The 23,551-nt window shown below is 50.7% G+C and overlaps 1 protein-coding gene across 1 annotated transcript in view; it reads left to right on the top strand.

The window, feature by feature from the left end:
- The window catches only part of Tns3 (tensin 3), a 249,025-nt gene that overhangs the window by 180,100 nt on the left and 45,374 nt on the right, over nt 1-23,551 (top strand). Inside the window, exons 16-18 of the mRNA XM_045136218.1 lie at nt 2,802-4,052; nt 9,450-9,619; nt 11,012-11,126. Of these exons, the coding sequence (XP_044992153.1) occupies nt 2,802-4,052; nt 9,450-9,619; nt 11,012-11,126 (1,536 nt within the window). The remainder of the gene's footprint in view (nt 1-2,801; nt 4,053-9,449; nt 9,620-11,011; nt 11,127-23,551) is intronic.

Consider the following 23,551-nt stretch of genomic DNA (forward strand, 5'->3'; position numbering starts at 1 on the left):
AGAAGTACACTGCCAGCTTCGGTGTAGGAAGCTGAACGCGAAGCGGACCACCAGCACCGCTGCATGGAACAGGCCGGGCCTGGGCTGGAGAGACGGCTGAGCGGCTAAGCGCTTACCTGTGAAGCCTAAGGTCCTCAGTTTGAGGTTCGATTCCCCAGAACCCATGTAAGCCAGATGCACAAGGGGGCGCATGCATCTGGAGTTCGTTTGCAGTGGCTGGAGGCCCTGGGGCGCCCATTCTGTATCTATCTGCCTCATTCTCTGTCTGTTGCTCTCAAAAGAATAAACAAACAAAAAAAATGCTTAAAAAAAAAAACACAGCTAGAGAGATGGCTTAGCAGTTAAGTGCCTGCCTGTGAAGCCTAAGGACCCCGGTTCAAGGCTTGATTCCCCAGGACCCACATTAGCCAGATGCACAAGGGGGCGCACGCGTCTGGAGTTCGTTTGCAGAGGCTGGAAGCCCTGGCACGCCCATTCTCTCTCTCTCTCTCTGAAATCAATAACTAAATAAACAAAACATTTTAATATATTAAAAGAAGATTTATTTAAAAAATTGCTGATTCTGACCACATTGGGAGTTGGCAAGGAAAACAGCATGGTGGTCTCTGACAAGGGTGTAGGAGAAGTAAAGTAGCTGAGTTTAGGTATCTTTATCTGTGGAAGCGACAGGGAAAATATTTGGGGAAATTCCTTTCCAAAATTAAATAGCTGAATTCATAAACAATTAAGATTAAAAGGAAGTTTCCTTTTGAAGCAACTATGAAAACTAGAGTCTAGAGTTGGATGGTGGCTTTGAATTACGATACTGTACTTATTTTCTGAGGGTGTGTGTGGTGTGTTACGTGTGGTATGTGCACATATATGCTGATCGTGTGTGTGTGTGTGTGTGTGTGTGTGTGTGTGTGTACAGATGTCAGAGAAGAGCATTAGATGTCCTTCTGTTATCACAGATCCACATGTTTATTTCCTTGAGATAGGAACTCCCTTAACTGCTGTCTGTAACTAGGGTTAGACACATGCATGACCATGGCGCCCCTGGACTCCAGAGCCTGGTTTCTAGGCCTGCCTCTGCCTCTGCCTCTACATAGCTGCTTTAACTTGGGTGAATTATACCCTTAGAGCTTCTGATCTTCCTGATCAAGCAATAACAACACCAAGGTCAAACTGTACCGTGTGCCTGCCCTGTAACAGGGGCTCAGTCCAGCACTGTCTCTGGGTCTTGGTTTTTTACATCCTTATAAATTCCTATGCCCACGTTCTCCCACCCTCCCCCCCCCCTCCAGGTTTTACTCTAAGAGGTACCTTTCTGGATTAGGCTCTAGCCAGTGCTTTCCCATCCCTGTCCCCTCTTCCTGGTACACTTCCATAGAAGAGTCAAGACAAGCTAAACCTGCTTTCAGGGTCTGTGTGTGTTGGGGCCATGGGAGCCCTCAGCACGGCATCCCTATCCCCCTCAGGCTCATCCCAACATGTCAGCACAGCCCAGTGTTTCCCAAGAAAAAAGAAAAAGAAAAAGCCAGCAACTACTGACTGACCACGTGTCTGGGCTTGACCCCGGGGCCTGTGAGGCACATGCTCAGTGTAAGTCCTCCCCACCCCCAGTTGCGGCAGCAGCAAACTCCGTCATCACCAGGCAGACAGTGGCAGCTCACATCGTTCATTCCAGGGGTTTCCAGCCACCAGTGCCGTCCCTGCTACAGAGCGCCTGTGATGTGGGCTATAGCCCAGAGAGTAGAAGACGGTGGGGAGGTCTGCAGGGGGACGCCCTGACTGAGCTCCGGCTTATTTGAGCAGGCCCTTACCGTGATGCACCCTGTGTAGCTGACAGGGTTTTATTTGCCCTTCCGCAGATTGTGGCTTGGGACCTCGCAGTGAATACCAGCCGCAGAGGGTTCATCTCTTCCCACCCACATTGTGGGCCTAATTTGTGTCTGCCTGACGTTCCAGGCAGAGGTCAGTGTGTGCAGGTCCGCCCCAAGGACGAGGTCCTGGTACAGTCACCAGGCACTTACGTGGCCTGAAGATGCAGTTCTGTACCAGAAGGGCCATTTCCTCACTCTTTCTCTCTCCACTGAATTGCACATTTAGATTTGAACAGATATCAGATTGCTGAGAGAATGGCAGGATTACTTTGATTTAATGACAGATTATTAGTCTGCATGTTCGAACACTGTTAGATGCATGAATAGAAGTCGTGCATTTTTGTTTTAGATGAAGGGGGGGGGGTTTATGAGCTGACTCCAAATTCAAAATAATGATATTAAATGATTCTAAGAATGAAAAAAAATCCCAGCCAGGTGTGATGGCGCACACCTTTAATCCCACCACTCAGGAGGCAGAGGTAGGAGGATCACCATGAGTTCAAGGCCACCCTGAGACTACATAGTGACTTCCAGGTCAGCCTGGACTAGAGTAAAACCCTACCTTGAAAAACCAAAAAAAAAAAAAAAAAATTCCCAGGACTGGTGTGTGTTTGTGTGTGTGTGTGTACACGCACACACGCGTTTGCTCCACGTGGACGGGTAAACATGAAACTGGGGTGTAGTTCAGCGGTAGAGTACTCACCTAGTGTGCGATGCCCTGGGTTCTATCCTTAGCACAACAGACCAAACAAAACAAGAAAGACAGAAATGACTCGCAGCTGCAGGTGTTTGATTACATGAGCTCTTTTCACATAACTCCACTCTGCAGAGGGTATGTGTTTAGCGTGAACTACTCATCTGTTTAGCCCAGTGGGCATGCCCCTGGACCGCTCGCTCCCTTTCCTCCGTCACTTACAGCCTCTCCCCCTTTCCCCACAGTGCTGCACACACAGGGCCCAGTGGACGGCAGCCTGTATGCCAAGGTGAGGAAGAAGAGCTCCTCGGATCTGGGTATCCCGGGCAGCTCCCAGGGCATGCCGGTCACCAGCAGTCCAGACCACGGTGACCACACCCTATCAGTCAGCAGCGACTCTGGTCACTCTTCCGCCTCAGCCCGGACTGATAAGACTGAGGAGCGCCCCGGCCCTGGAGCACGGAGGGGCCTGAGTCCCCAGGAGAAGGCCGAGTTGGACCAGCTGCTCAGTGGCTTTGGCCTGGAAGATTCCGGCAGCTCCCTGAAGGGCATGGCTGAGGTGCGCAGCAAGTACAGTGGGACACGCCACGTGGTACCAGCCCAGGTCCACGTGAATGGAGACGCTGCCCTGAAGGACCGCGAGACGGACATTTTGGATGATGAGATGCCCCACCACGACCTGCACAGCGTGGACAGCCTGGGCACCCTCTCCTCCTCGGAAGGGCCGCAGTCGGCCCACCTGGGCCCCTTTACCTGCCACGAGAGCAGTCAGAACTCCCTCCTGTCTGATGGCTTCGGCAACAGTGTTGCTGAAGACGCGCACGGAGCCCTTTCTCCCGACCTGGGGCTCGGGGCGGAGGCCCCTTATGAGCGGGAGCAGGGGAGCGGGGGCGGGGATCCCAGGTTGCTGCACCTCCTGCTCAGGAAGTCTTCGGGGCCCACGCCCACACAGGCCTACGGGCAGAGCAGCTACTCCACCCAGACTTGGGTGCGCCAGCAGCAGATGGTAGCTGCCCACCAGTACAGCTTTGCCCCCGATGGAGAGGCCAGGCTGGCCAGCCACAGCGCAGCGGGCGGAGCGGGCCTTGCCCAGCCCCATGCCCCAGTCACCCCCACCCGTGGAGCTAGCAGCAGAGTGGCAGTCCAGAGGGGCATCAGCAATGGGCCGGATCCCCCTGACCCACAGCAACCCTGTCCTGGCAAAGGGCTCCAGCCCAGGTTTCCGGATGACAGAGTTGTGAACGGAACCCATCTGGAGCTGAACACGGGCCCCTCCCCGGGCTCCCCCACCCTGGACATCGATCAGTCCATCGAGCAACTTAACAGGCTCATCTTGGAGCTGGACCCCACCTTTGAGCCCATCCCCACACACATGAATGCCCTGGGCATGCCAGCCAATGGTTCCATGTGTCTGGAAGGTGCAGGAAGTGGGCTCCAGGCTGGTGGCAGACTGCCTGACCCCACAGAGGGACCCACCAGGAGCCCCAGGAGGCAAGGTAAGCACATGTCCCATGGAACACGGGTGTCAGGTCGAAATTGAGCCAGCTAGGAGGTGAGATTGGCCGAAACCCACAATGACAAGTCACCGCCTTCACATTTTCTACTCTTGCTCTCTGACCTCACATCCAAGTAGCCTCATGCCACTGTGGGAGCTTGGCAGCAGGTTTGGGGGGTAGGAAGAATGAAGGGAAAATCCTACCTAATAAAGTAAGATCACGCAGGAGGGCCTGGCAAGATGGATCGGTAGGCAAGAGTGCTTGCTACACAAGCATGAGAACTTGAACTTGACCCCAGAACCCGTGTGAACAGCACGCGTGACTATGCATGCCCAGACCTTCAGCACTGAGTGGGGCAGAGACGAGCATCACGGGGGCTCACTGGTCAGCCAGTATAACTGAAAAACACCTCTCACAGGGGCTGCAGAGATGGCTTAGCGGTTAAGCGCTTGCCTGAGAAGCGTAAGAACCCCCGTTCCAGGCTCGATTCCCCAGGCCCCACATTAGCCAGATGCACAAGGGGGCACACGCGTCTGGAGTTCGTTTACAGTGGCTGGAGGCCCTGGCACGCCCATTCTCTCTCTATCTGCCTCTTTCCTTCTCTGTCTGTCACTCTCAAATAAATAACAAAATAAAATAAATAAATAAAAATAAAATTTAAAAACATACCTCTCACTGCAGGCTTGATGAGAGAACGTGTGTCAGGGAAGTCACTTAAGAGCTGTAGAGGAAGACATCCTATCCTGTTCATGGACAGTAGGGCGGAGGAGGCGTTCTTGTGTTGGAAAATGGCTAGGTGTTGCTGGAAGGCCGGGGATACGTGCTTTGAGGGGGTGCAGAAAGTAGAAAGTGTTAAGCACACAAAGAGGCTCAGAGGAAGTGGACTCAGGTTCCTGGGTGCTGACGGCTTCAACGTAGAGCCAGACCACAGGGCCACGCACACTGAGGGGGTAGGCCAGGTGAAAGGGCTGTCTCTCTGAACCCCCACAGCAGACGTGGGCTGTCCTGCCTCTGCGACTTTAACACATGTTCCTAAAAGAAGGTACTTGGAAAAGCTGAATGAGAAGTCACTTGTCCAGGATTAGATCTCTCCTGAGGTTTGGAAGAGGTTGCAGGTGTGTAACAGTGTGACGGAAAAGGGGCTTTAAGGCCCGTGGCACCGTACAGTGGCTTGTTTTCTGGTGTCAAAGTCCAGTTTTTAGGAACTCTTCCTGTCTATTTTCATGAAGGAAGTGTTCGGCGGGTGGTTATCACCTTTGACTTCTGCCCTCATGTCAGCCACGCTCAAATTACTTGAAAACCTCACCACTTTAATAACTGGATTTTGATTTCAATCTTAGATCCTTTTTAATTCCTTTTCTTATGAATAGAAGTATAATTTCGAAATTTAAGGCCTTTCCTATTTTAGCAATATATCAGTAAAGTTCAGTGCGTGTTTGGTTCTTAATACAAAACGTTGAAGTATTAATCCCCCCATGTTGAATAGGCATCTTGTATCATTCATCAAGCCCTTTAGAACTGTACAGATATCCAAAGATTATATGTAAGCAAACTGGGCATTAGCCTTCTGACATGCGTGTGATATGTGTGTGCATGTGTGGTGTGTACATGTGTCCGTGCGGTACCCCACACGCTCACACCTGTGATGGGTGTGCGTGCCTGCAGTGGCCAGAGTGGAATGTGGAGTGCCCGCTCCATCACCCTTCTGCCTCTTGCTCAAGCCATACTCTTACTGATCCTGGGGCTTGCCACGCTTTTATGAGCTCTGGTGATTTGTGGGTGGGCTCCATTCCCTAGGGACTGGAGTCACTAAACATGCAAGGCCTCCGCAGGTTGTCCTGCTTGCACCGGAAGTGCCCTTAACCACAGAGCCATCTCTGCAGCCCCCGAGACTTTTTGTTTTTGTTTGTTTTAAGGCAGGATCTCACTCTAGCCCAGGCTGACCTGGAACTTACTCTATAACCCAAGTTGGCCTCAAATTTATGGTCATCGCCCTACCTTAGTCCCCCGAGAGTGCCGGGATTAAAGGCATGAGCCACCATACCTGGCAAGATATTTTCGAGATTTAGAAATTACCTTCTTATATGAAGGTGCTGCCAATGAGCTGCTAAGCCCAAGCAGTAGTGTTGGACACAGAAGGACAGTTCAGCAATGGGACGGGACTGAGCAAGCGTGCCCTTCCTGCAGCCAGCTCTTCTCCCGAGGTAGGGTGCTGGTTGTAGATCAGTGGTCAGCAGAGAGACAGAACAGACCTGAGCCTCGGGCACTGCACTTAGTATAAGAAGGCTGGGCAGGGCGGCGGCAGCCTGGTTTAAACTACCTGCCCAGGCAGCGTTTGGATCTGCATGAGAAGTCTTGATGAAATTCCATCAAAGAATGCTTACAGACACATTGCACCTTGGCAGAGAACAGAGCATTCCTTTCCTTCCTTGAAGGTAGAGAGAACACTGGAACCCTGTTGGTTTTAATGTTCAAACTCAGTGCATGCATTCCCGTGTCTCAGTTAGAAAAGTTTAGAGTGATGAGCAATGCAAAATTAAACAAAAAAAAAAACAACAAAATAAAACAGGGAAGCTCTGAGAAACCCAGTGGCAGAGCTGCTGGTTCTGAGACCATAGAAGGTCTGGGATACTGGGATGTTGACACATGGCTCTCACTTCTGTGTCCTGAATGGCCTAGCGAGGCTGAAATCTTCTGAATGTGCCCAGGACATCATTGTGCACAAAGCCCAGCCACATTGTGATGTAACAATGCCTGACCGCAGCCTTGCTGAGTCCCACACACATAGCCAAAATGGGGGCTGTAAAATTCCCAGAGCACCATCGCTCCCCTGTGAGCCCCTTCTCTGAAGCCCACCTTCATTCTGTACCCTGGATGCCAACTTCCATGTAGCCCTTAATTCTGGCTGTAGATACTTGCCCCACAGAGTGCGAAGCATCCTAAATCAACAAGTTCTGTCACTTTCAAGTCTTGGCCGTATTTGTAGTAGGAAGTCATAGGATTATCAGCTTAGGTGTGTTTTGTAGGAACTTGGAGACCCTTGGCTGACCTATGGCTCCTTGATGCTAGGACTCCAAGGACCAGAATTTGGGACCCTACCTTACAGAATGTAGAGGATAGCCAGTGGTCATGTGTCACCCCATAAATTGCCTTCCAGGGAGACTGGAAGCTTTACTTCAGTGTCAGAGCAGGCCATGTGTCCCTACAGAGAAAAGGACTCAAAGTCTTGAAATGTCAGTATGGGTATCATTGGTGCCTACTGCCAAGCAGTTTTTTCTCTCTCCCTCTGCCCCCTAGAAAGGTCAGATGTCACCAGGAAGCCTCCACATGACCCTTGGCACAGTTTAAGGACATAGCAGAGCCCAAGTGGCCAGGGAAGAGGGGTTTCCACCCTTGACAAGTTCCCATCACTCCCACAATTGGGAGTTTGGGGCATTTGAACAAGGGTCAGAGTTGCCAGAGTGTGCTGTCACTGAGACCAGAGAGGACAAACCTTTCTGGGAGACAGGTCTTACTATTCCTCCTGCCATGGGGGTCCCAGAGAGTCCTCAGAAAGAGAGAATGGGCACACCAGGGCCTCTAGCCATTGTGGACGAACTCCAGACGCATGCTCCCCTTATGCACCTGGCTTATGTGGGTCCTGGGGAAATGAACTGGGGTCCTTAGGTTTCACAGGCAAATGCTTAGCTACTAAGCCATTTCCCCAGCCCTGGCTTGTGATTTTTGCACTGAGCTCTCACCATCTTTATGATGGCCAGAGGTCAGCTCAGGTTCCTTTCTCACTGGCTGGGAATGGTCTGGAAGCCAGCACGGCTCTCCACAGAAGCTGAACCCCCTGTCAGGTGCGGAGGGGCGGGGGAGGAAGGTGGGTCCTGCACAGCTCCATACAGGCCCTTTGCCCGGAAGTGTCCCTGTTTCCCCTTGGTTCTCCTCAGATGGGACACCTTGAAGAGGTTGGGGTGGATATGAGCTAGCCCGTGCCCTGCAGAGGCGCTCAGGCTGGTGCGCCTCTCGTCTGCTCTTCAGGCCGGGGGTGACAGATACACTGGAAAGTCCAAAGTTCCCTGCTTTCATGAAGTCTTCCTTTTCTTTACCTGGATTTGACTTTGTAACTAAAACAGAAAGACAGATTGCCATGGCCAGTTTCACTACATGGGTTTTGTGGCACTGTTCAGAGAGCAGGTTTTAATGACTCCCTTACCAGCTTACTGTTTTCATTTCAGATTGCCCAGGCCCATTGAGTCACAGTTTTGTATTGGAGATCTCAAGTCAGTTTTTGGCCATATAATATAAGGTTAGGCATAAAGCTATTTTTCCTCCTCTTGCAGATGTCCAACCTGAGGGGCAGAGGGCAATTCCAAGCTCTGATGCAGCCCCCCAGTGTTCTAGGGTCGTGCTAGGAGCTGAAGGACAGAGAGCTGTGTCAGGGAGGCTTGTGGTGGTTCCCTTGGGCTCAGGGCAACAGTGGGTCTTGGTGTCTGCTGTGTGTACAGGTAATTTTATGTTAATACCCAGGGTGTAACTTAAGAACCTAAGCCATTGAGTGGTTCCTCTGGAAATGAACATGAGTTGAGTGTAGAGCAGAAGAAGAAATGAGCATGTCATATGTATTTTCCTCACCTTGTAAGACTATTCCCAAGAGTCTCTGTAGGCAGAGATTCCAGAGGGTTTTCTTACAGTACGTTTACGTATTTACAAGTTCTCTGCAGTAATATGCATTAATTTTACAATCAATTAAAAAATCCTAGCACTAACAACTGGTAAAGTCACTATGGAAGAGAGGGTTGGAGTGTTCAGTGAACCATCACAGAGCCTCCTGAATATGGCCAAGGAGTTGAGGAGTCCACCCTCAGTGCAGGCTGCTGCTGGGACCTCATTTTGCCTGTGCCGGGCCTGTTCTGGCTTACCACGAGTTCACTGCGAGCATCTAAAGGGGTCCCTGGTTTCGAGTCCTTCTGCAGCAGCCCTGGTGTCTGCCCAGGACAATCAGCTAGTGCTGACATGTATAGCATCTGCGAGCAGGTTTTGTTTTGTTTTGTTTTGTTTTGTTTTGTTTTGTTTTGTTTTGTTGTTGTTGTTGTTGATGATGATGTTTTTTTGTTGTTGTTAGTCAGAGAGGACAGATAGAAAGAGAGAGAGAGAGAGAGTGTGTGTGTGTGTGTGAATGGGTACACCAGGGCCTCTAGCCACCGCAAACAAACTCTAGATGCATATGCCACCATGTACAACTGGCTTACGTGGGACCTGGTGAATCGAACCTGGGTCCTTAGGTTTCACAGGCATGCACCTTAACCACTAAGCCATCTGTGAGCAGTTTTAGAATGAGTTTTTATCAACGCTATCTACATACCGCTCTCAGGAACATGCCCATCAGCCCAGTGCTCTCTCTTTTCACAGGCTCCTCAGCTGATGAGCCCCTCAGTGGAAGGTTGCGGAAGCTGAGCCTTGGACAGTATGACAATGATGCTGGAGGGCAGCTGTCCTTCCCCAAGTGTGGATGGGGAAAGGCTGGCATGGATCCCGCCTCCAGCCTGGGGCCATTCCCCCCTGCCGCAGACATCAAAGAGGTGCGTGCTAGCCTGTTCCATCTCAAGCCCATCCCCACCTGCTTCCCTACCCTTGGGCTCAGGGTGACATTTGCCTGGTCTCCGCATAAGACCTCCAGCCACTGTTGCCCTCCTGACCTTGCCTGCCCTCCCTGTCCCACGCACAGGATTTTCTAGTGATGGGAAAGGGTTGGGAGCACGGGGAGTCAGTCAGACGGCCGACGGCTGTTAGGGAAAAGGCGCCTTGCGTGGGTCATGGAAGCCCCAACACTGATCTGTAGAGTGATCGTGAGGTGCAAAGACTGTAGGTAGACTGTGAAGGTTGAAGGTTGGCCAGCACAGGCCTGGCTTCAGCAGGGCTCTGTGGAGGGATGACAGCCCATGGCAAATACAGACTTCTTCCCGACGGTCACACAGGGCTGGGAGTCTGCCATGCAGATCGTGACTTTAAAATGGTCCGCAGAGCCAGGCATGGTGGCTCACGCCTTTAATCCCAGCACTTGGGAGGCAGAGGATCACCATGAGTTCGAGACCACCCTGAGAATTCCAGATCAGCCTGGACTAGAGTGAGACCCTACCTCGAAAAAGCAAACAAAGAATGGTCCACAGAGGGGCTGAGGAAATGGCTTAACCGTTAAAGGCATTTGCCTGTGAAGCCTGAGGACCCCGGTTCAATTCAATTCCCCAGGATCCACCTGAGATACACAAAGGGGCACATACATCTGGAGTTCATTTGCAGTGGCTGGAGGCCCTGGTGTTCCCATTCTCTCTTTCTCTCTATTTGCCTCCCCAACCAATAAAAAAAAATAAAATGAAATATATTTTTTAAAGTGATCCACAGAAAGAGTGTCTCCTAGGAGATATAGCGATGGCTCTTAATCAGAATCTGAATAGACAGGTGAGCTTTCCCAGGTGACTAAGCTTAAAATATGCACTTTATTCTCAAGTTGAAAAATTAGAGCCTACACAGTAGAAAAGTGGTGATTTATAGTCTTTAACTCTCAAAGAAATGTAATACTTGGAATATTTGCCTTCAGCCTTTTTCTGAGCCGCGTGATTAACTCACCGTGCGTTTTCACATGCCTGTGAACATGGTGTCATGAAGAACCACTTGGTGCTGTGCTCAGCGCTGGGGCGCTCGCTTCTCATGGCAGCTCCTCGTCACCACATCCCTCAGCCGTGCAGTACTGTATCAAGATAACTGTCCATTAAGATCCTTCCTTCTTCCTTTATTCTCATTTCAATGCAGCGAGAAGCAGGAGCCTGGCCTCCTTCTCCCTTTTGTCCCAATTCTCATTTAAGGGCTTGACTCACTAGACCATGGTGGGGGGGGGGACACTGCATCTGTGCGGAAGGGACCTTTCCTTGTCATCACTTTTTAAAAATAAAAATCTCTTCCCATGACAATTTCAGACTATGATCACTGCATATTCTCCTGATGTTGATATGATCGATGGCAGGATTTCAAACAGGAAGGAATCCATGTGTCTGACCCCAGCATTTCCTGTGTCTCCTGAAACGCCATATGGTAAGAAAGTCAAACTAGCTGTGTGTAGCTTGTCACAACAAGGACACGAGTAGCCAACAGCCTGTGCTGTGCTCCTTCCCGGTGAAAATACTACCACACTGCCCTCTCTTCAGTAAACTTGAGCCCAGCTGGGCAGCTTGGCCCATCTGCTCAAAGGAGGGTGTGGTAAGAACCTGTGCTTGTGGTGAGAGCAAGGCTGCATAGTTTTCATGTCCACAAAAATATTCGTTTATGCAGAAACATTTTGGGGTCACATTTTACAAACTTTGGGTGAGGATGAATCCTGTGGGGAAGGTGTTGATCTGTGGCAGGAGCAGGAAGGTGCCATCTAGTAGGAGCATTCTATTTCGACACTCGCACAATGGCCATTTATGGTCGGGTCAGAGGAGTCTGTCGTTGGCTCAGCATGGGTGCTTTGCCCTGTCCAGCTAGAACGCTGTCCTCCTTCACTAAGAAAATAACTGCCATCAAAGAACAAGTTCTTTGCACCCAGCTGTCTGCCCACACGTACTTGTGATTCCTGTAGGCCTGAGCGCTTGGTCCTTGTCCCTGAGTGGCCCCAGTGGAGCTCAGGGGCGCTGTCAGTATTTCGCAGTAGGTCTGTCTGCAGGGAGGGAGTGCTGACTTCTGGTGAGTTACTGGGCACTTCTTCCAGGTGGACATTGCCCAGGTGGTCTTTGAAGAGATTTGCTGGATGGGTGCTGAAGTAGGTATCATTAGGAAAGAGATTACTATTTCTTCTAGGTCAGGGCAAACTCCTTTGGGGAAGAAATGAAGACTGGAGAGATGGCTTGGCAGGTAAGGCATTTGCCTGTGAAGCCTAAGGACCCAGGTTTGATTCCCCAGGGCTTTTGTAAGCCAAATACACATGGTGGCACATGTGTCTGGAGTTCGTTTGCAGTGGCTGGAGTCCCTGGCATGCCCATTCTCTCTCCCTCTCTCTTTCTCTCTCTCTCAAATAAATAATTAAAATATTTTTTTTAAAAAGTTCGAGAGAAGCCAGTTGTGGTGGCGCACACCTTTAATCCCAGCACTTGGGAGGCAGAGGTAGGAGGATCACCGTGAGTTCAAGGCTACTCTGAGACTACATAGTGAATTCCAGGTCAGCCTGAGCTAGAGTGAAACCCTACCTTGAAAAACCAAAATAAATAAATAAATAAAAATTTAAAAAAGAGATAAGACCTTTCTGACATGTTTAGCCTCCAGCAAAGTGGAGGTTACAAGGACTCCTTTAGTGAGAAAGAGGTAAAAGAAAAAAACAGATTCTCCCCTGCAGGCTTAAAGACATTCCTCATTCTTACTTTCTGGGGGTTGGTCACCTCTAAATTGCTTCAAAATTATACCCCAGATACAAACATGCAATCCCTAAATGCACTGAAATTTCAGGTAGGGGACTTTTGAAAGAAAATGCCTTTCTTAAAAATGAAAACAGTGGCTGGAGAGATGGCTTAGCAGTTAAGTGCTTGCCTGTGAAGCTTAAGGACCCCAGTTCAAGGCTTGATTCCCCAGAACCCACATAAGCCAGATGCACAAGGTGGCACATGCATCTGGAGTTCGTTTGCAGTGGCTAGAGGCCCTGGTGTGCCTATTCCCACTTTCTCTCTCCCTTCCTCGCTGTCTCTAATAAATAAATAATTTAAAATAAATCTTTACAAAATATATAAGTTACAAAAACGTTTGGGTACCAAATATGCTAGAGTTTCTTTTCTGATACATAACCTTGATATTTCAAAAAGAAAAGAAGCCGGGCGTGGTGGCGCACGCCTTTAATCCCAGCACTCGGGAGGCAGAAGTAGGAGGATCGCCATGAGTTCAAGGCCACCCTGAAACTACAGAGTTAATTCCAGGTCAGCCTGGACCAGAGTGAGACCCTACCTCAAAAAATAAAAAAAAATAAAAAAGAAAAAGAAAGAAATGCATGGTGAAATGTCTCAAGAAAAGACATGTACCTCTGATGCATCTTGGCTTCCAAACTCCCCCCCCCCTAATTTTTTTTTAAGTTGAAGTAAAATTAACATAACATAAAACTGTTCTCCTTAAAATGAAATGTCCTGTGAGCATTGCTTCTGTGGAATTCCTTAACGTTCGTGCCACAGAACAACTTTATAAGGTGCTCAAGGAGGGTTCAGGAACACCAAGGGAGAGGGAGGGAGAAGTGGGTCTCGTTTTGATTTTTGATTAGGAGAACATTGGCACCCTTGAAAGCTTGACAGGTGATAAAATGCTTCCACCAGCATTGCTTATTCCTAAACCCAACTGCATTTTCCTTTTGAGTTTTTGAACTTGGAACAATACTTCACAGTGGGGATAAAAATGCAGAGAAGGTGGACACGTGCGATGTATATTAAGGCTCTTGATTATTTTGAATTACTGAACTTAGAAAGAAAACGCACTGATCTGTTTATGCATATGCTGATATTTAGGTGCACATGGTTCATCAGCTGGGGGATGGGAAATAATGTCTTTGTAAATGTCTGTGACACTCTGTGCAGATTTGTGCCAGGGGATGTATTCTGGTGAATGACCGCACGTAGCGGGTGCGGACCAGCAGCGTCACTCCTCACCCAAGACGATGGGCATGCAAGAAGGAAAGAGGACTCCCTCTAAACGTATTCAAAAGTGAACATAGAGATTGGTTCGCAGAGGTCAGAGGCCAGGGCTACCCGCAGATGAATGCACTTTTAGTCTGGTACAAGGCGAACGTGAACTCGCTTGTGTGGAATGTCGCTCAGGACACACAGGCTGCTGGTGTCCTTTGCTGACCCCTGTCCCCCACAGCAGGCCAGCTTAGAGGGTCCCTGAAGCCCAAATCCCTGCTTTTTGAATGTATTCATCAGCTCATGTGTTTGAAGTAAAAGCTATTCAGACATGCCACCAACAGGACCTTTTTGCTGTGATCATGATTCACAGCCCTGCAGAATGTCCCCAGGGGCCCAGTGACAAAGGGACCACAGCCTGTGGTCCTGCACGATGTGCATAGCCTCTTGAAATACATTTACGTTTGAGCAGGGTAAGAATGCAGTGCACTATGTGTGGAATCAGGAGATGGTGTCTTAAAAATGAGAGTAGATTTCAGCTTTCAGACTGGGGAGTACAACAAAAATTGGCCTCGAAACTTTTTCTTTTTTGTTTTGTTTTTCTTTTTCAAGGTACAATCTCACTGTAGCCCAGGCTGACCTGGGAGTCACTGTGCAGTCTCAGGGTGGCCTCGAACTCATGGCGATTCTCCTACCTCTGCCTCCCAAGTGCTGGGATTAAAAGGCGCGCACCACCACGCTGGGCTAACTTTTCTTAATTCAAAGATACTTCCTTGCGGAAGCATTTCCAGAGCCTCACTGGCTATAAATATGCTTGGGCCTCACACAGGGGAATTAGGTTTGGCCTGGGCCTGTGACAGTCTGTAGCAGGTGTGGACCTGGTCTTTGTCCTGGCCTGTAGTCACCTTCTCAGGGCTCAGAGCCAAGAAGGGGCATTGTGCCAAGTAGGCTGCCTTCCAGACATGTGGAGGCTTTTTCCTCATAGGGCCATTCAGCCTGGCCCTAGGGCCCTATTCTCCCGCCCTACCTCTCCCAGCCAGCTCCTGTGATAGTGTCAGCTAGCCTTAGGCCTTGGAACAGTAAAATACCCTGGCATTTCTCGGGAATGCTGGTGCCATTGTCCCTTCAGGCTAGCATCCAAGTCAGAGTGCGCTGTCATGCTGGAAGCATGGAAGACTTGGCACCGTGGCCACAGTGGGGCATCATAGCTTACCCCGGCCCTGTTTTTGCTGCCTTCTTGTCTACTGACAGATTAACAGCATGTCTTCCTCCAGTATCTTTTTTTTTAGCACGTATGTATGGTGTCAGTGTATGTGTGTTCGTGCTTATGTGTGTGAGTACGCATGTGTGCAGGGGCCCGAGATTGTTGCTGATAGTTTTCTCCTCTCCTCGTTTATTTTACGAAGACGAGGTCTCTCTCTTGAGTCCAGACTCCCTGATTCAGCTCGTCTGACTAGCCAGCGTGGCCTGCAGATCCTCTGTCCCTGTGCCTCCCAAGTCTGAGATGACAGAATTACAGAAGGGCAGCCACACATGCCTGGCATTTACCTGGGTGCTGGGGACCCGAACTCCAGTCCTCACGCTTTCATGGCAAGCGCTTTGTTCTCTGAGCCATCTTCTGTGCCCACACCATGAGCTCTTTGCCCTTTCCTATTTCCTTTTATCTTCTCTCTTTTCTTTCTTACCCTTCTGCATAGTTCCAGCCCAAAGGTTAGGCCTCTGCCTTACCAGCCCAGGCCTCATCTCCTCGTGCCCTTCTGTGGCTGCCCTGTGCCAGGGCACTTTTCCTGGGGTCTTGGGGCTGTATGGCAAGGCCCAGCATGTAGGAAGGGCCATCCAGCCCGTACCTCACTCCCATCTCGAGGCAAAGGGGATTCCAGGCTGTGTTCTAGTGGAAGAGCTTTCCTCCATGTCACCGGCATTAGGAGGCTGTATTACAGTGACACCCAGCCTCTCTTTCAACCTTAGGACACTCCCTGGATAGTGTGATTTCAGCCCAGTATCTAGCAGAGGAAGTTCTGGATAAAATTAAGTTTGGGGGCTGGAGAGATGGCTTAGCGGTTAAGCGCTTGCCTGTGAAGCCTAAGGACCCCGGTTCCGAGGCTCGGTTCCCCAGGTCCCACATTAGCCAGATGCACAAGGGGGCGCACGCGTCTGGAGTTCGTTTGCAGAGGCTGGAAGCCCTGGCGCGCCCATTCCCTCTCTCTCCCTCTATCTGTCTTTCTCTGTGTGTCTGTCGCTCTCAAATAAGTAAATAAATAAAATTTAAAAAAATTAAGTTTGGGGCTGGAAAGATGGCTTAGCAGTTAGGGAACTTGCCTACAAAGCCTAAGGTCCCATGTTCTACTCTCCAGATCCCACTTAAGCCAGACACACAAAGGTGAGGCAAGCACAAGGTTGCAATGCCCACTAGGTGATATAAGCATCTTGAGTTCTCTCTCCCTCTCTCTCTCTCTCTCTCTCTCTCTCAAATAAAATTTAAAAATTTTTTTTTGAAAAGTTACTTTGGAACCAGGTGTCCTAGCACAATCCATAATCCTAGCACTCAGGAGATCTAAAATAGGAGGATTGTGAGTTTGAGGCTAGCTCAGGCTATGCAGCATGACAAGACCCTATTTCACACCACCAAGGGCCAGAGGTATGTAGCCACGTGCAAAGCCAGGAGCTCAGTCTCTAGCACGGCCGCCTCCTTCCTGCTGCACAAGCTGTGTTCTAGAGTGAATGGAATGAGGGACAGAGCTCCCCGTCCAGGGGCCCTAAAGCAGGTGAACAAGTTCCCAGGTGGGGCCAGCACCGCCTACGGGGAGGACAAGGGGAAGGACTCGCCCTGGGCTGGAGTCGAGTCCTTTCCCATCGGTCTTCCTGGCGTGTTTGCTGCATCTTCAGGTTTTGCTCCCTTTCCGTGGGTGGGTGCCGTGCCAGCTACACTGCCAGGCCTGGTCTCCAGTGTGGACTGGGGGTTTCTGGGAAGAAATTTTTTTCCCTAAAAGTATCTTTTTGCCAGAAAAACAATTGGTGCCATCATGAGCACAACCTCAGAATCATCAGTGCAGGCAAAGAGGAGGATGGAGAGTTCTTCTGAAAGCTGCTCAAAGTCTGTGGACGCCCACTTCAGCTACTGAAAAGGCACCTGCCTCCTCTTTCCCCACCCAGTCCTGTGGGCTTGTTCCCAACCTTGACCTCTGCAACCTCCTCAGGGGGGACGCGCTGCCCTCTGGACACCCTTTCTGGGCCTGGCTGCAACACGGCCCCACGCCTCCTCCCCCTCCCCAGTCCTCTCTGCTGGGAAAGCATGGGTGCTGGGAAAGCGCAGGGCATCTGTCTCCTGAGCCTGCTGCATCTGAGGTCCCGCGTTTCCGGGGGCCTCCTTTGCGGGAGCAGCGTCCTGCCGGCCCATAAACAGGAAGTGGCTGCGCAGACCTGGGGGAGGGCTTCTTATCCAGGGGTCTTCCTGGCGGTGCACGCAGTCCAGAAGGCTGCGCTGAGAGGCCTCTCCTGGCGAGGGACACTTGCCTGTTCATGGCCACCAGCTTGCTGAGTGTTGACAGCAGTTGGAGTTGAGGACCAAACACTCCCAGTCACCAGAGCTTCCACTGCGCCGGTGGCGTCTGGTTTCTTGTCTTGCATTTCAATAAATGAAATCCACAGACCATCGAGAGTTAAGTTCGGGAAGATTTTCTTCCAGAGCTTAACAGAAGGAACTAAGGCAGAACTTCTAAGAGAAGGGTCCCAGAAAAGGGCAAGCCCCTCGAGAGAGGCCCACTGCTGTCTTTGATGGGCTTTACCGAATGGGGGCTGAGTTGGTCAGCTGATTTCAGGTGTCCAGGTGCCACCCAGTTTCTTAGGAAAGGGTGTGATCTCATCTCTGAATTTTTTTTTCTGCTAGGAAAGTAAGGGAAAACCTGAAATCTCCCTGACTTTTCCTCCCCTGACTTTTCTCTAGCAAAGTGAAGTCTGCAGGCGGAAGGAGAGAAGAGAGAACCAGCTTCTCTCTATATAGGCTCAAGGACATTCCTCACTTTTTATTTTGGTGGGTGGGGGGGAGGCTGTCACCCCTAAACTGTCTCAGGGTCATTTGTGAGCAGCTTTGAACAACAGATAGGGACTCGGGATCAGCTTGGGAGGTTCTTGTGGCTAGAGGGAATCCCATGAACAGAGTAGCTAGAGGGTTACAGATGCTGCCAAGAACCTATTGGAGGAGAGGCAGCAGCCACGTGACAAGGCTGAGGTATTGCTAGCAGTTGCTTTCGGCCACCGTGGCCATCAGAAAAGCCTGAGGGGTCTGGACAGGCACTAAGGAGTGGGATTTGCAACTGAAACGTCCCCTGGCTGCCTTAGACCGGGGTGTAGTGACAGATGGCCCCATCCCCAGAAAAAGACAGGGAAAGGCAGGGTGTTGAGCAGGGCCCTTGTGCCTGAGAATCAGTTCCTGGAGCTAGGAACTGCTGGTCCTCCTGGCTCCCCAGAGTGACCGTAGCCCTACTGGGACTAAGCTGTAGTGGATGTCATGGGGGAAGTTTCAGAGCTTGAGTCAGGAGGAGGAAGAAGGGAACCGGCATAAAAAGGAAGCAAGCTAAGGCGGGGAGCAGGCGGGGCCAAGTCTGGAGGCACTGACTGGGCAAGTTGCCCACAGCGGCCCTAGGCCGCCCAACAATCCCAACAATCCGGGGATTCTTTCCTGCCAACCGCTCTCCAGCTGCCCTCTGAATGGGCCTCTTTGGAGGTGGCCGCCCCGCCTCCTGCCCTAACTCCCTCTGGACAGACGGAACACAGAGCCCTGCCTGGGTGGGTGGGGGGTCGCTGCGGGGAGCGGACTCACCACTCCCAGCTGCTAGGATCAGATCCTCACAAGTGCCTTCCGTAAGGCCCACGTTTTCCAGGCCTTTCCATGGACTGACCAGGCCCCAGGTGCCCAGGTAAGCTGACAACTGGGCTTCTGTCCACTCACGTTTCCTGTGCGCTGGAGTCCCTCCTGCCCTGGCCCCTGTGGCCACATCCAGATGCTGAAACCTGATCGGGGGTGTGCAGGAAGACCAATCAGTGGGGGTGGGGAGGACAAAGCCAGTGGGAGGTCCAGAGGCTTGGGAAGGTGGCAAAAGAGCTTTCTTCTCTGAGTCCCCTTTTCATTCCGTTGGAGTTGGCGCGTCCCCAGGCATTGGGGCATAAGGACCAGTGTTGCGCTCCTGTGGGGGAAGTGAAGCTTTGTCTTTGCTGAGATTCATCAGGGCGAACAGAAGCCTGGTTTACAGATGTGTGGCTCTTTTAGAGCTGAGGGATCCCTGGCAGGCGCAGCACGTCTCTACCCAAGCTGATCGGGGAGTCTGCCCCATTGGGTACTGTCCTTGTCAGTCCCACAGAGCTCCAGGAAACTAACACGGGGACCTGGGGACCCCGTCACAGGCTGCACTGGAAGCTGTGAGTGCAGCTCCCTCACGGGACAGTTGCTCCCACTAAAGGTGACAGGCAGCATTAGGAAGAGATAGTTTTTAAATGTGGTTTGTTGGGGGTTTTTTTTTCTTTTTTTTTTTAAATTTTTTTTTGTTTATTTTTATTTATTTATTTGAGAGCAATGGACAGAGAGAAAGAGGCAGATAGAGAGAGAGAGAGAATGGGCGCGCCAGGGCCTCCAGCCACTGCAAACGAACTCCAGATGCGTGCGCCCCCTTGTGCATCTGGCTAATGCGGGTCCTGGGAAACCGAGCCTCGAACAGAGGTTCTTAGGCTTCACAGGCAAGCGCTTAACCGCTAAGCCATCTCTCCAGCCCGGGGTTTTTTTTTTCTATGTTCAGGAGATATTTCTAAATAAATTGCAGACTTTGAAACAAAAACCAGGCTTTCACCAAAGGAACCCACTTTGATTGCTAGGAGAGCATCCTCACCAAGGGGTGACTGGTTCTTTCACCCCCCTTTCCTCCTTGTTGGGGTAGGGGTCTCCTTCCCATGGGTGGGACACAGGGCTCTGTAAGTGTCAAGTGGGTGGGGAGCATGGCCTGTGCAATGTGCAATCCTGTGCATGCGTGGTTCAGCTGGCATGGTGGAGAAGACTTACGAGGGAGAGGAGAGAGCTTCTAAGCGTTTCTTTGTGAGAAAGCTCTGTAGGCACTGGAAAACAAGACTAGCCCTGGAGAGTCAGGGTCCTCCTCTGCTTCCTGGTCTGAAGTCCCTTCTAAGGGCCAGAGACACCCAAGGTAACTAGAACAGGATGTCTTTTCAAAAGTATCCTGTCTTTTCAATAGAATTAATACACGTTCGTCATTTTCTATAAACTTCATATGCATGCTAGTAATTATCTGAAGTTGGCTGCTTAGAAGAGAAATTTTTTCCTAAGTCGACAGGTGAGAGGGAAAGTATTGTGGTCCATCTATACAAACAGAGCTTAGTTCTCAGTCAGCCTGCAGCAACCGGTGTTGGTCTGGAACCTGCCTTCTCAGTTCCTTTCCATGTGGAGCCACAGTACATGGTTGTAAATCACTCACTGGGAATCCCATGTCTTCCCCATCTGCAGGGCAAACCTGTACAGCAGGTTCCTTGTTCCTCTCCAAGATGAATATTCCATTGCATAGTCAGGGAAAAGCTCCAATGGCCAACAGTGATACTTTAAGGCTACAGAACCCAAGACTGTGTTGGTGGGAGGCAAGAATCTTGTTGACTTCCTGTGAACTAGTTTCCTAGCTTGCCGTTCAGAATCCATTTCCTCCTCTCTAAGGAGTGATAAAGTGTCCTGGGAAGCTTGTATACAGATTAAAAGAGTCAGTGCCTGCATGTGTTGTAGCCAAGTGTCTGACACACGGGAAGTGCCCGGCAAAATGAGACACTATTCTCACTTCTCTTTCGGTGGGGAGCATGGATGTGTGTAATGTGGCCTGGGTTTTTTATTGGGGGTCCTGAGAACTGGGTAAGGGGAGGCTGTCAGTGTTTAGATCTGTGCCCGTAGCTCCCACAGGCCTTCCCTGAACGCACCAGCAAGGTGTAGGGTCAGGACTGTCATCTCTGTTGGTTCTAGAAAGTGTATGGCAGGGAGGGTATCTTGTTGACTGCTGCCTTCTTGGCCTGTTCTCTTTTCCCCTTCACCCCCCTCCTTGTATTACAAAATGATAGGGAGGCTAGAGCGATGGCCCAGGTTCAATTCCCCAGGACCCGTGTAAGCCAGATGCAGAAGGTGATGCATGCGTCTGGAGTTTGTTTACAGCAGTTGGAAAGCAATTGCATGCCCAGTCTCATTCTCTCTCTTTCTCTCTCTCTCTCTCTCTCTTTCTCTATCCCTCTGTATCTCTCCCTCCTTCCCTCCTTCCTTCTTTCTCTCTGTGAAAGAAAGTAAGAAAAAAAAAAAAAGATAGGCAAAGTTGCCAGCTGAGGCGAGACCAGTTAATGATGTGTGGAAGCCAGTTAACCCTGCTGCTGTCACTTGGCAGGTCTGAGGCCAGCTCTGCGTCCTGGGGGCTGCTGAAAGCAACATGTCCGTGTACTTTACCTTAGCCACGCCCCCATCTGTGACTTAAAGGTGCCCATCACAGTGCGCAATGCGAACTGTGGGCCCAGAGGACCGGTCACGAACTATAACCCTTCTGTGTCCTCCCTTCGCTGCCGCTGTCATTTTGCCAGATAATAACCTGCCTAATCAGGGGATCAGCTCAGCGTCTATTCTTGCCAACAGGGAGCCATGTGGCACATGACTTTGAGTGGTAGCCTGTGTGGGCTATTTGCTTCTTGGCTGACCTCAGGGGGGAAAAGGGTATATGGTCAAATAGTTAAAGAAAACCTTAAAGTAGAGTCTCTCTCCCTCGTTCAGGCTGACTTGACACTATGTATACCCACTGGCATTGAACTCACAGTGATTGTTTTCCCTTAGCCTCCCGAGTGCTAGGACTAAAGGCTTGCATCACTTTGCCCGGCAGGTAAGCCAAACTTAAGTAAGAGTCTAAACTTGAAGTGGGAGAAAAGATGGACTGGAGAGATGGCTTAGCGGTTAAGCGCTTGCCTGTGAAGCCTAAGGACCCCGGTTCGAGGCTCGGTTCCCCAGGTCCCACGTTAGCCAGATGCACAAGGGGGCGCACGCATCTGGAGTTCGTTTGCAGAGGCTGGAAGCCCTGGCGTGCCCATTCTCTCTCTCTCCCTCTATCTGTCTTTCTCTCTGTGTCTGTCGCTCTCAAATAAATAAATAAATAAATAAATAAATAAAAATTTTTTTTAAAAGTGGGAGAAAAGAATTGGGGTCCAAAGTTATCAGCAACATGGCTAGGGTACTGGGTCCGAAAAGCAAAGCTTCTAGAATATTTTGTGGCGTGTCCTGGCAGTTGTAAGGGTAAGAGAGAGGTTATATACCAAAGATGTGGTTTGGGAGGGCCTCTCCCCCCCCCCTTCTCGCCTTGCCATGTATTTCTGAAGCATTGTGGTGGAACTCACTCTTACCCTCTAGAGAAGGGTTTCAGTGGTTGCTCATGACGTATGCTGTTTATTGTGGTCTCCTGACACCCCTTCCTACTTCTTACTCCTCAGCGTGAACTGCAGGGCCTGTGTTTCAGTGCCAAGGTCAAGGGCTGCCTGTGGCACTTCTAACCCTAATGAGTATAAAGCTACTGGTGGCAGGTGACCAGCACTGGGCCTCTTCTTCCTAACCTCCTCGGCTTAGGGTCTCTTTCAAATCCAAGATATGTGGATTGTCACACACCGAACATCACTTCAGATGCCACTAGGACAGAGAAGTCAGTGCCAGGTAAACCACGAGGCCCTGCAGCATGAGATGATGAGCGCCAGCTTCCGAAGTGTGGCTCTGGTGACAGCTCAGCTCAGGACTGGGACACGGAGGTCATGCCTTGGATGGGCTGCGTAGAGGACCAGGACTCTGCAGCAGTTGGGTGGGTTGAGAACAGACGTCCAGTGTGTGTGCAACCCTCGGCAGGCCGCTTGTCCTTGCTGCCCCCTGTCTCTAAGGCCCGGCGGTGTGACAGCCAGCGGGACACGGTTCCGACGGTGTGTGCTGTGGCTGTGTGACGGGCGGTTTGGGCGATGCAGGGTGTGTGGCTGCACAGGGGCCTCTGCGCAGGCCTGTCTGGGTCAAGAGCATCACCACTTTAGAAGGGGCAGGGCACTCATTCCTGCCCAGGGCGGGCTTTCCTGAGGGTGTGAGTTCTTCAGTGCTTCCGGCCTGGACATAGTCCACAGTAAATATTTTCACCAACTTATTTACCCACAGCCCTCCGTCCTGTTTGCCACATTTCTCCTTTCCTCCTTTTCATCATGCCGTTTCTGCCATGGGGCTTGTTCATTTCTATTTCCCCGTTGATTCTTGTCTTTTTGTGTCCCCCCACCCCATGCTCTGGTGGGCTTGTATTCTTGCTGCTGTCTCCTGCTACTCCGTGTGTCAGGATTGCATAATGCACTGACATCATGGACCTGAGCCCAGGGCGTCAGGTCTGGTAGAGCCTGATGCTCCTTACAATTCCCCACATAACCTCCTGTCTATAAAACACACTGGAGGGAAGCTATTATGAGGAAGTGCTCAGTGAACGTTGTCATCATTAAACATGGGTGGATGGGGCTGGAGAGATGGCTTAGCGGTTAAGTGCTTGCCTGTGAAGCCTAAGGATCCAGGTTAGAGGTTTGATTCCCCAGGACCCACATAAGCCAGATGCACAAGGTGGCACATGTGTCTAGAGTTCGTTTGCAGTGGCTGGAGGCCCTGATGCACCCTATCTCTCCCTCCCTCTCTCTCTCTGTCTCTCTCTCTCTCTCTCTCTTCCTCTTTTTCTCTCAAATACACTAATAAAAACAAACAAACAAAAAACATGGGTGGGTGGGCACTGGGGCTTCCTCAGTGGGTTACCTACCCCAGCTGCTAGCTTAGGGGTGCCTGGGGTGTCACAGAGGAGGCCTTTTATTATTGGCTGC

The sequence above is a fragment of the Jaculus jaculus genome, chromosome 16 (genome assembly GCF_020740685.1).
Source record: "Jaculus jaculus isolate mJacJac1 chromosome 16, mJacJac1.mat.Y.cur, whole genome shotgun sequence".
NCBI classification, from domain to species: Eukaryota; Metazoa; Chordata; class Mammalia; order Rodentia; family Dipodidae; genus Jaculus; species Jaculus jaculus.